The sequence below is a fragment of the Eschrichtius robustus genome, chromosome 11 (genome assembly GCF_028021215.1).
Source record: "Eschrichtius robustus isolate mEscRob2 chromosome 11, mEscRob2.pri, whole genome shotgun sequence".
Lineage (NCBI taxonomy): Eukaryota > Metazoa > Chordata > Mammalia > Artiodactyla > Eschrichtiidae > Eschrichtius > Eschrichtius robustus.
Window position 1 is genome coordinate 18,635,548 of NC_090834.1, and position 12,660 is coordinate 18,648,207.

The 12,660-nt window shown below is 37.2% G+C and overlaps 1 protein-coding gene across 7 annotated transcripts in view; it reads left to right on the forward strand.

The window, feature by feature from the left end:
* Positions 1-12,660, forward strand: part of USP28 (ubiquitin specific peptidase 28) — a 56,782-nt gene that overhangs the window by 28,838 nt on the left and 15,284 nt on the right. For 5 of the 7 annotated variants that reach the window (XM_068554607.1, XM_068554614.1, XM_068554609.1 and 2 more), the window contains 7 exons: positions 213-350; positions 1,297-1,370; positions 2,907-2,986; positions 4,251-4,399; positions 6,139-6,266; positions 8,851-8,946; positions 11,961-12,140. In XM_068554607.1, the coding sequence (XP_068410708.1) occupies positions 213-350; positions 1,297-1,370; positions 2,907-2,986; positions 4,251-4,399; positions 6,139-6,266; positions 8,851-8,946; positions 11,961-12,140 (845 nt within the window). The remainder of the gene's footprint in view (positions 1-212; positions 351-1,296; positions 1,371-2,906; positions 2,987-4,250; positions 4,400-6,138; positions 6,267-8,850; positions 8,947-11,960; positions 12,141-12,660) is intronic. The other 2 variants (XM_068554608.1, XM_068554610.1) reach the window with 1 other exon arrangement.

Sequence of the window (12,660 nt, forward strand, 5' to 3'; positions counted from 1 at the left end):
TTCTCTCTCTGGCTTCTACATGGATATTCTCGAGTTTAGGGCAGTCCCCTACACAGACTTTATCAGAGTACCTGTAACAGTTTGAGACCTGATTCCAATCTAGAACTTTGTAAATATAAATTAGGGAGAGATTGTTGACGACTTTTTTCTTTATGTGTTCACATTTTCCAAATATGAGGTTATAAGAGTACACATCACTATCTTCCCTGCAGGAAAAGAGAAATATCGTGTTTATGCAGGAGCTTCAGTATTTGTTTGCTCTGATGATGGGATCAAATCGCAAGTTTGTAGACCCTTCAGCAGCCCTGGACCTCTTGAAGGGAGCATTCCGATCGCCTGAGGAGCAGCAGGTACAGGAAGCCCGTAGTCCTCGTTCTTTCCCTCGACTCTGGAGTTTGCAGTGATGCCTTGTTACTACTACTGTGATGTTGCCTTGTTTCAGCTGTGTCATGAGCTATGAACATGACTATGCAGGACGCCGGGTGCCTGCTTTTGCCCTTTGTAATGCCTAAGGAACAAGTAAAAAAAAAAAAAAACGTGTGTGCATGTACATGTTGTGTGGGGGAGGCTGGCTGTTTTAAAGGAAAGAAGAAAAAATAGTAGAAAGAATAGAATTTTCCAGGGGCTGTTGAAGTAGAAAGGAGGAGATTGGAAAATATCTCGGTAAATCATGGCAGAGGGTCACCGAGAAAAGGAAAGTCTATCCTTTGTCTGCACCTTTGTCTTGGAATGGCCCACATAGAAATCCTATTTTTAAAACGATCTAAACCTGAGTTCAGTAGCTTTTCTGAGCAGTCTTTCTCTTCTAGACTCTAGTACGTTCCTTTCCCTACCTCCTATTCAGATCAAAGCTATCACTATTAGAGCAGCTTCTTCTTCATAAAATTACTTTTTTTCTGTATTTGTCTAAAGGTCCTGCAGTTCTGCAAAATTCTCAAAACATTTCATAAAGGTTTCCTTTCTCCATTCAGATCTCATATTGTTCTAGAGGACTTCAGTCTGTTCTTTGGACCTTTTTTTAAAGGCCTAACTGGAAGATTTTGTTTGTTACAAGTGGATGTGGCTGGAAGGGGTAGTGTTCCCATTTCCTCCTAGTCAGAAATCGCCCAGTGGGTCTTGTGTGTTGTCTGCAGCAGCTGGGTTCCAATATTCCTTGTATCTTCACGATATTTGGACCTGAAAAAGAAATCCTTTGTAGTAATAGAATCTTAATCATTGGTGGGATAAGGGCAAATTTTCATTTCCCTAAGTATACTGTTGGGTCTAACTCTTATGCAATTTGTGCGTCTGTTACAGCAAGATGTGAGTGAATTCACACACAAGCTCCTGGATTGGCTAGAGGACGCATTCCAGCTAGCTGTTAATGTTAAGTGAGTGTTGAGGATTTGTTTGTACATCCTTCCTACTCACAGCGGGCCAGTGAGAATTATGATTTGGGGGGAAATTATTCTTCTCAAGTAGAAATTGCTGATTTTTACCAAACCCTGTGGGATAACCACTCATATTTGTCATTGTTTATCCCCCTTGCCTTTGGTTTTCCCCCTGTAGATAATCATATTAACCTGTAACTTTTTTTCTAAAAGGATCATAACTATTAACTTTTTAAAAGTCATCACCTGTGCTGTAAAAGTATTGAAAGATACAAATCAATCCTTGATGTGAGAATGGAGGTATAATATGAATACATTGAATTATTTCAGTCACTGACAGAAGTAAAATTCAAAGAATATAAATAGCCCTTGCCAGATACAGATGCAGAGATACTTGCTTCCTAAGTTTTTTTTTAAAACTCATAAAACAGCTTTCCAAATAACATCTTACATAGTTAATTTAAGATAGGCTTATAGAAATAAGCTGTTTTCATTCCATCTCTATTGTGCCACCAGGAAAACATTTTCATATTCATTTGGAAAACTGCACAAGAGGGTTCATTCTTACTTTTATATGACTTCTATACCTTATATATTTCTGTCACTGGATATAGATGTATATATTGAATGTACACACACACATGTATTTGCATGTATGACTCCCCTATTAGACTTTCAGGTCTGTAAGGCCAGGGATCATGCCTGTATTGCCTTTGTGTCTCCAGAATTTGGTACAGTACTGGGCATATACTTGTTTAATGAGGGGTTTTTTTGTTTTTTTAATTTTAATTTTCTTTAACATCTTTATTGTAGTATAATTGCTTTACAATGGTGTGTTAGTTTCTGCTGTACAACAAAGTGAATCAGCTATACATATACATATATCCCCATATCTCCTCCCTCTTGCGTCTCCCTCCCACCTTCCCTATCCCACCCTTCTAGGTGGTCACAAAGCACCGAGCTGATCTCCCTGTGCTATGTGGCTGCTTCCTGCTAGCTATCTATTTTGGTAGTATATATAAGTCCATGCCACTCTTGTCACTTCGTCCCAGCTTACCCTTCCCCCTCCCTGTGTCCTCAAGTCCATTCTCTACATCTGCATCTTTATTCCTGTCCTGCCCCTAGGTTCTTCATAACCATTTTATTTTTTTCTTTAGATTCCATATATAATGTGTTACCATACGGTATTTGTTTTTCTCTTTCTGACTTGCTTCACTCTGTGTGACAGACTCTAGGTCCATCCACCTCACTACAAATAACTCAATTTCATTTCTTTTTATGGCTGAGTAATATTCCATTGTATATATGTGCCACATCTTCTTTATCCATTCATCTGTCGATGGACGCTTAGGTTGCTTCCATGTCCTGGCTATTCAATGAGTTTTTGAACTGAACTAATCCGTTACTTATTTTAGAGCATACTTAGATCTTTGAGGGTTGATGAAAATATATTATTTTTGCTTTTGAATGGTGGTTTGGCTTAATGTATTGCTTATCTGATCCAAATGATACAGAATTGTTTCCTTGTTTTAAAAGCAGCAATCCCAGGAACAAATCTGAAAATCCAATGGTGCAGCTATTCTATGGTACTTTCCTCACTGAAGGGATTCATGAAGGTAAATTCTCTGCTCTAAATGTTAATTCTAGACTTCTGACCACATCTGTATTACTGTGAAATGGCTTGAGAGTCAGACAAATGCAGGTCTGAATACTTGTTTTGCCTCTTAGTATGTGTGTGATCGTGGACAAATTACATGAGATCCTGGATCCTCAGTCTCTTCATCTGTAAAATGGGCACAGTGTTCGTCTCAGAGTTGCTATATTGAATTGTGTAGTATTTGCACAGCCTAAATCTGGTATTAATGTCAGACACACACTGATGTTAATCAGTTTTCTCTGTTGTTTTATCTAATCTCAAGGTTTCATTGAGTCAGGCTGCCAAAAGTGTGTCTACTCTAGGGGCTTATCTAAGCTGCATGTTGGACACATGGCCAATCATTCTCCATCTAACACCTGTCTTCTCTTACCGTTCTGATAGCCTTTGTAAAACAATCTAATCCAGGGACTTCCCTGGTGGTCCAGGGGTTAAGACTCTGTGCTTCCACTGCAGGGGGCATCAGTTCAATCCCTGGTCAGGGAACTAAGATTCCGCATGCCATGCCATGTGGCCAAAAAAAAAATATCTAATCCACTGTCACTCCCAAAAAAACAGCATTTCTTGATATCATATAACTAGTCAAGTGTTCAAACGCCCAATTTGTTTTACAATTTCATGTGTATATAAATACATAATTTTACATATGTAAAAATAAATACACTTCCCCATATGTATACTTTTTTACAGTTTGTTTTAATCAGGATGCAAATGTGGTTCATTTATGATTGGTCTTTTAAGTTCTTTTCAAAATCTACAGACTGTCCCTTCCCTCCATTCTTTCTTCCTTGAAATATATTTTTTAAGAAATTAGGTTGTTTGTTCTCTTATGTTCTCTACAGTCTAAAATTTTGCTGCTTGCGTATCTGTGATACAGTTTAACATGTTCCTCTTTGCTCCTCTTTTTGTAACTTGATAGTTGGATCTAGAGTTTGACCAGATTCAGGTAAGGCTTTTTAATTAGTCAAGACTAATTCACAGGTGGTGGGACCGTCTTTGATCAGGAGGCATAGTTGGTTGTCTTTCTTTTTGTGATGTTAGCAGTTGTTAATGATCTATGCCTGGATCCGCTGGTTCGTTAGAGGTAGCCATCCCGGCTAAGTATACTTCTAACCAGTTCTCAGCAAGTTGCTGAATTAAGAAGATAGTGTCTCTGTGGTGCCAGGAAAAAAGCTTTCGATAGCAGTAGTGATGTCTTTAAAAAAGCAATCTGTTTCTTTGCCTAGGGAAGCCCTTTTGTAACAATGAGACCTTCGGCCAGTATCCCCTTCAGGTAAATGGTTATCGCAACTTAGACGAATGTTTGGAAGGGGCCATGGTGGAGGGTGACATTGAGCTGCTTCCTTCCGATCATTCAGTGAAATACGGACAAGAGGTGAGTTGGATATTTTTATTTGCTTTGCCAAGACAAAGCCAGTTAAATAGGACTGAGCTTTTGGGCAGACTGTTTTCACATCACATATTAACTAACTTTACACTAACAGGACTTGAACTAGTCTGAAGTCTCTCATGAGTTGATAAGAGTTAGTGAGTCTTAGTGTTTGATGAATAAATTCTTGTATGAATTTGAGTTAATCGTATAAAGGTTGTATGCTGCTTCTGACGTTTTAAGTATGATCAAGTTTCTCTCTTTCTGTTGAAGCCTACCTGTACCTGAGTAGGGAGAACCACTGCCTCCATATTTTCGGAGGGTAAAAGTACAGTGATTAACTCCTATGGTATGCCATTTAGAATATTTTCCCTCTTATAGTGTTTACTTTTCTCAGTTGTAAATTCTGCCTTTGCTTTAAAATTTTTTAAATGTAAGATTCATTTATTTATTTTTGTGGGTTGGAAAGAAAGGGGGAATTACAGGGCAAGCAAGGGTAATTAATATCTCCAAGTTCCCGTTAAGAATTAGTTACATTGTAGCATAATTGCCAACACCACACAGCTTGGATTATTCTCCTTTCATCATACATTTTGAACAGAATTGTGCCTTATATGAGTCCAACTCAGTAATTACTTATAAGAGAAAGAAAATCTTTCTTGAATTAAATAGGGAGCTTGACATGAGCCTTGTCAAAAGTGCATTAGCTGTAGAGCAGTGTTGGAACTGGGAGAGAGCTACTGCCTCCCTAGCTTTCCAAGGAAAGTATTAATTCCTGATTGGGAGGCATGTCATCTGTGCCATCTGTGCAGAGCTGATGCTTGCTCTTACAAAAGGCAAGGACTGTTCATTAGCGACTTAGACCTCTGGAGACCTCTATTCAAGAATGGGACCTCTCTATTAAAAAAAAAAATTGTGCCTATTTAGGTATAGCTCTGAGGTGGTCAGGCAGGCTGTCTGGATTCACCTCATGCTGACAAGGGTATGTGGAGGGAATATAGCTATTTGCACCTTTGGTACAGGGAACATTTTAAAGCTGTTCATACAGACCTCTGGCATACAGGTGAATTGAACAGGAACGCCTTTCCTGGTTTAGCTTTTTCCTCATCTACGATCAGTGGCAGTTGAGATCTTCTTTATAATTCAGTGCTTTCTGTTCTTGAAACTCATTATAGGTTGATTTGACTAAGTCCTTTGTGAGATCTGTAAATTCTTGGAACTCAGAGATTTTCTCAGAAACTTCAGAACTCATAATCATGAAGCAATTTCAAGTTTCCTTTTTAGAAATAAAGGGGATTCAAATTATGGTTAATAGACTGTAAATAAATAGTATATAGTATATGTACACATATTAATCTTTCTGGACAATTTCTAATTCTTTGGTTAGGCTAGCCATTTTCTCCAGGTTTTAAACCTCTTGAATACTGATGATGCAGTGAATGATGTGTAGATTCTTGGTGAAGTTCACGTATTTAAGGGTCGTCATTTCTGAAGATGATAGTTGAGTTAAAATGTTGTTCACTGGCTTGTAAATTTGGAGTCTTGAGAAGTGTTTAACCATATTCTCTAAGAAGGCATGATTCTAAGTGGTCATTTTACTGTTTGGAATTAAAAAAAAAAAAAAAAGAACTGTAGTATGAGTTTGATTACCAAAGGAAGAAAGTCTGATGAGGGATAGTTTAAATCTGGCTATTACTATTTCCTAAAATTAACTTTTCTCTCCCGCATTTCTACTCCTGACATAGCGTTGGTTTACAAAACTACCTCCAGTGTTGACCTTTGAACTCTCAAGATTTGAGTTCAATCAGTCCCTTGGTCAGCCAGAGAAAATTCACAATAAGCTGGAATTTCCTCAGATCATTTATATGGACAGGTGAGTTCTGTGGTTGATTGTCTTCTTAATGTGTTGTAGCAGTAGAAGTGAGCATATACTAAGTGTATTGTACATAGGACTCACCTGGAGCTCCTGATAATATGCATATTTGGATTCAGTGGATCTAGGTTGCGACCTAAGAGTTGGCATTTCTTAGAAGCTCTCAGGGCAATGCTGTTTGATGCTTCTGATCTCTGGACCACAATTTGAGTAGCTAGGCTTTAGGTGAAAGCCCTGCTGTCTGGTGAACAGTATCTGGAGTAGCTGCTGTGTATTTCTTTCTCACTTAATATTATTTGTATTCCTGAAAAAAAAAATCCTAGACAGACTTACATTATAGAATTTTAATCTTCTTAAAGTCTGTTTTATTGACATATAGTTTACATACAAAGAAATGTTACCATTCTTAGGTGTACAGCTGATGAATTTCAACGAATGTATACAGCCAAGTAATGCCACCATGACCCGGAAGGTGATATAGATAATAGAACATTTCCATCACCCGGAAGGTTCCCTCATGCCCCTTTGCAGTCAGTCCCTTCCCTCCACCTTCAGGCAACCACTTGTTTTCTGGCCCTGTACTTCTGTGATTTTTAGAATGTCATAATTAGGGACATTAATATTCAGTATGAGCCCTCTTGTGGCCGTCATCTTTCACTTAGAATAATGTATTTGGAATTCATCCATGTTGTTGCATATATCAGTGATTTCTTTCTTAATATTATTGAGTAGTATTACATTGTATGGAGGTACCACAATATTTTTTCCATCAACTAGTTGATGGACATTTCAGATGTATCCAGTTTTAGGCTATTATGAATAAAGCTGCTGTGAACTTTCACATAAAAGTCTTGGTGTGGTTTTTAGTGTTTCTGGGTAAAATACCTGGGAGTGAGATTGCTGTTGTATGAAAAGTATATTTTTAACTTTATAAGAAATTTCAAAACTGTTTTCTAAAGTGGCTATACAGTTTTGCGTTCCTGTCAGCAGTGTATGAGAGCTACATTTGCTCCAAATCCTCACCAATACTTGGAATTATCGGTCTTTTAAATTTTAGCCATTCTCTTGGGTTTGTAGGAGTATTTTATTTTTCTTTCGATTTATAGTTCCCTGATACCTAACAATGTTGACCATATTTTCATGTGCTTAATTAATGGTCATTTGTATATTTTCTTAGGTGAAGTGTCTGTTCATATCTTTTGTCCACTTTTTAATTTGGTTGGTTGTGTTCATACTGAGTTGTAAGGGTTCTTTATATATTTTAGATACAAATCCAAATATTTTCTAACTCTACTTGTCACTTCCATTTCTTTACTGGTGTTTTTAGAAGCGTAGGGGTTTTTGGTTTTGATGAAGTCTAATGTATCAAGTGCCCTTTTATAGTTTGTGTTTTTTGTGTTCTAATTAAGAAATCTGCCAACCCAAGGTCACAAAGGTTTTCTTCGATATTTTTCTAGAAATTTTGTAATTTTAACTCATATTTATGTCTATGACCCATTTAGAGTTTATTTTCATATATGGTATGAGGTAAGGGGATTTTTTTTGCAGGGTGGGTGAGGCGGCATGCGGATGTCCAATTATTCCAGCATCATTTGCTGAAAAGACTCTCTTTTCCCCCATTGAATTACCTTGGTACTTTTTTCAAAAATTAGTTGAACTTATATTTGTGGGCCTTTTTCTGGAGGTTTTATTCTGTCTATTGTATAATCTTATGCCACTGCTGCATTGTCTTGACTACTGTGATTTTATTGTAAATCTTGACATCAGATAGTGTAAACCTCCCACTTTGCTATTCTTTTTAAAAAATTGTTTGGGCTATTCTGATCCATTTCTATCTAAATATTAGAAGCAGCTTGTCAAAACCCCTAATAGCTATTAGGATTTTGATTGGGACTGTGTTGAACCTGTAGATCAACTTGGGGAAATTGACATCTTAACAATTTTTAGTCCTTCAATCTATGAATATGGTATAGCTCCATTTACTTGAGTCTTTGCTAATTTCTCTGAACAGTGATTTATAATTTTTTGTGTACAGTTCTTGAACATATCTGATTGTTTATCCCTAAATAATTATTGCTTTTGATGTTATTATAAGCCTTTTTTAAAAACTTTACTTTTCGTTTGTTCTTAACAAGTATACAGAAATGCAGTAGATTTTTTTCCTCTTTCTTTTTAAATTGACTTTGCATCTTTTGACCTTACTAATAAATTCACTTATTAGTTCTGATGCATTTTTGTAGATTCCTTGAGATTTCCTATGTAGATAATCATGTTATCTGCAGCTAAAGGCAGCTTTACTTCTTCCTTTTCTATCTGTATGACTTTTACTTCTTTTTTTTTACCTTACTGCACTGGCTATGCCTCCAGTAAAACATTGAATAGAAGAGGCAAGAGTGGGCATTCTTGGATTGTTCCTGATACTAGGGGAAAGCTTTCAGTCTTTCACCATTAAATGTGATGTTAGCTCTGTGTTTTCATAGATATCCTTTGTCTGATTAAGGCAGTTTCCGTGTATCCCAAGTTTGCTGAAACTTTGTGTCATTAATGTTTTTAAATTGTGTTTGTGGGATTATTATTTGCTTAGGTACATGTACAGGAGCAAAGAGCTTGTTCGAAGTAAAAGAGAGTGTATTCGAAAGTTGAAAGAGGAAATAAAAGTTCTGCAGCAAAAACTGGAAAGGTAAGTCATAGGCACCTTTGTACTTAGAAATGTGAAAGATAGAGTAGGATATTAAAAACGGATAATTTGCTTTTATCTAAAAAGTCAGAGTTTAAGTATTAACTAGTGTTATTTTATAAAATAGATAAGAAAAATGTGTTTCTAAGTGTGAAACTGTCTTTAAGGTGTGCAATAGTAGTCCCAGGGAACCTTAGTGACCCAAGTCACACAATTGGCAGTGTACTGAAGAGCACCCAAGTTCGGATTTCACAGCTCTTTACTTTTTCTGCTCTCCTTGCCATCTTTTTCACAAACACAGGAGAGGTAACTGCCACAAACTCTAATCCCTTTGTCTTGGGAAAGCAGTTTTGAGGTGCCTGGGGAAGGTAAAACAATGGTGTTCTCTCTAGAGTGGTGCTGACTCTAACTGAAGGCTTGTATTTGTGACACATACCAAGTCCTTTCTCCTGTGGAGGGATCTTTCCCTTTTTGTTCATCTGTTCTGCAAGGACTGTTTCTGTGGAATCACCACGTGACTTCCTAAGGAGGAGTCAGTGTCATTTCTCTCTAGTAGAAGAGAGCCCATTGATCTAATGTGCAGGAAGGAAATCATAAGTACACTGTCAGTGGCTTTTCTCCCTTTATCTACTTAGCATTTTTGCTGCTACCACCCCACCTCTACCCACTTCATTGCTAGCTCAGTAATTTCCCTGACGGGCAGAACCTTCCATACCAGCCCAAGAAAGACCCTGTACCTATAGGTGCCCCTCCCCAGCTCCGTCTCTCTCACTTAGGAAGAACTTATCCAAGAGGTATTATGATCCATCACCTAGTTATCTAAATATAGACTTAAGCTGGGGATTGATTCCTCACATACTCCTGGAAGTGACTTATGGGACTTTATACCTGTGGCAATATTTTACTTTTAAGGTTTTAGTGATACTTTGTACGATTGGAAAGTTCTGTTTTTATACAACCAGATATACGTGATGCATTATAGCTCAAAAATACTCAATTTGCCAGTAACCAGCAAGGCATTCTGGCTTATTTAGATTTTAAAATAGTGTACAGGAGCATTTTCTATAGTATGATACTACTTTCTTTTTAAAATAAAGTGACTTCTAAAATTTCAGATAATTTTACTTGGGTAATTTTTTAAAAAATTGCTTGTCTGTGTGTGACATAATCCTGGGAATCTATACAAGACACTGTTAGTGGATACCATTAGGTGGTAGAAGTGAGATGGGGATGGATGGCTTTTGTGGTTTGTTTTACACTTTTTTGTATTTGTTTTCTTACCAGGTGCATGCATTACTTTTATTATTTAAAAAAATAAAAATGTTCACCATTTCTTCTATAAGGTACTCTAATATTAAAAATAAGATTTCTTGTGTACAGTGTAGACATCTTTTTTGAAACTACTTTTGCTCTGATTCTACTAAATTAATACAAGTGCTGCATTGTATGAAGTAGTTGGTCTAAAGGAATTCAATAGAAGAACAGAAAAATGATTGTCATAAAATTGAAGATAAGTTTCTTAGAGAAAATTTTTTCCTGAAATTTTGTATAAGTATCACGTTAAAATACAGCAAACCTGAGAAGAGTTACAGATGTAAAAGAATGACTTAAAATCTTATGACAGATTATCAATGCTGCAGTGCCAGTAAGAAGATGTTTCCTTTGGTCCAAGCCAGTGCTGTATTAATAACTTCTTTCAACAAACACTGAAAGCTTAAGAAGACATGTTAACCATGTCTATGGGATAGACAAGAGGTTTAGTTCATGTACTGTAGGAGTTCAGAGAGGGAAGATGTTCCTTTGGCATTTGGGGGCACGGCATATGGAGGGGAGACTTCACGGAGAAAGTAGATCTTGAAAGACCAGTTGAGTTTAGGTAAGCTGATAGCTGAAATTAAGCCAAGGAAATAGATGTAAGGAATAGAACAGTTCTTCAAAGTTCTTCTAGTTTTACATATTTAATATCCTTTTCAGTGAAAGCTGTAACTCTCTGTGGCAGGCAGATCCACAGGAGAAATCATTCTATTTCTCCTTTCAATTAGAGTATCTGAAGTGTCTTTGCTGCATACCCTCTAACGTTGAATTTGGGTCGCATTATATTTTTTTTGTTTCATAATGTCCTTTTTGATATAGAAACAGACAATTTTCCTTCTTCCTAGTTTTATGCCTGTTTCTTTTTTCACTTTCTTTAGAGAAGAGAAATGTGAAATGACTCTATCCTTTTATAAATGGAATCCCAGGATTATAGTTTACCTGTACCAATGAGTCAGGTTAATTATGTACCATTTAGACTGTCTTCTGCAGTGAACTGTAGAATTCACTGAAGTAAATCTCTTTACTGAGTGTAGCATGTGCTACTAATGGCAGAACATTGGGTATTATTAAAATAATTAATTAGTTGTTTTGGTTATATATTGAAGACATTTATTATTTACTAATCCCAAAGAAATCTTCAATAATTTATTCCTGGCCTGTGCTGTTGAATGAGTATGTGAATAATAGGGTACGTAGGACTCGACAGAAGAAAGATTTGCGTTTTCTTATCTCTGACCTTTGTCAATACCTGCTTCCCATTTCCAGATTTCTCTCTCATTTTTCCTAATTGCAGAGCACTTGATCTAAAGGGCAGCAGAGAAGAAACCCTTGGGTACTAGTTCACCAGCATTATTTTCAGATTTGAGTAATGATAATATATCTCTTTTGCTTTAAGAAACAGAATTTACTTTTATGACAAGAGCCTAAATGTGATATGAATCAAGAGGAAGCATCACTGGCGTGACTTTGACTAGGAGCCCATTTTAAATGCTTTTTGCCAGGTGTAAAAATTTAGGTTATTGTCAGTTTTCACTTTTGTAGTTAGAGAACTTTTTGCTCTATAGATTAACGTATTAAATATTGTATGGCATTTAGGAATAAACCTTTCCGTTGACTCTTCAGAAAATAACAGATCTTTTGTCAGCGAGCCTGAAAATACAAGGCAGCCTTTTCAGTAGAGTACCATTGTCTCTGCCTCCTAGGTATGTGAAGTACGGCTCGGGCCCAGCTCGGTTCCCGCTCCCGGACATGTTGAAATATGTTATTGAGTTTGCTAGTACAAAGCCTGCCTCAGAAAACTCTGCATCTCAAAGTGATGCACGCATGACGTTACCACTTTCCTCTGCGCACTGCCCGGCTTCTGACCTGATATCCAAGGAAAGGTAATGCAAACGAGTTTTAAAAATAGTATCTAATGGGTTTATTGGTTTAATTTGAACTGTGCACCATCTTTCCACCTGATTAACACTCACCCCGTAAGAGCTCAAAGGCCATGAGCTCTTTGTCTTAAAGGGAAGGATTTCGCCAACTGTCACTTGGGTGAATTTTTCATAATTCCCACCGGTGCCTTCGTCTTGCCCACAGGATAGTTGGGATTATTTCAGAGGTGTGTTGAACTGTTTGGAATAGTGTTCATTCTCCAGCAGGCCCACCTTGCTTTGAGCTTGCTATAAGCTAGGTGCCACAAAAGGCCTTCCTCAGAGGAAACCTCAGCCCCCTGATCTTTTAAAACATCTCATTTTCTCGTTTGCTGAAGAAGTGTGCATGACTAAGTAAACATCAAGGGAAGGGAAACTTACTCACAAATAGAAAATTAAGATATGGAAAAGAACTGGCTAGAAATTGAAGAGGACAGCCTAGAGGGGTTTATGCAGTAAAGAGACAGGGAGGCCACGTCACATG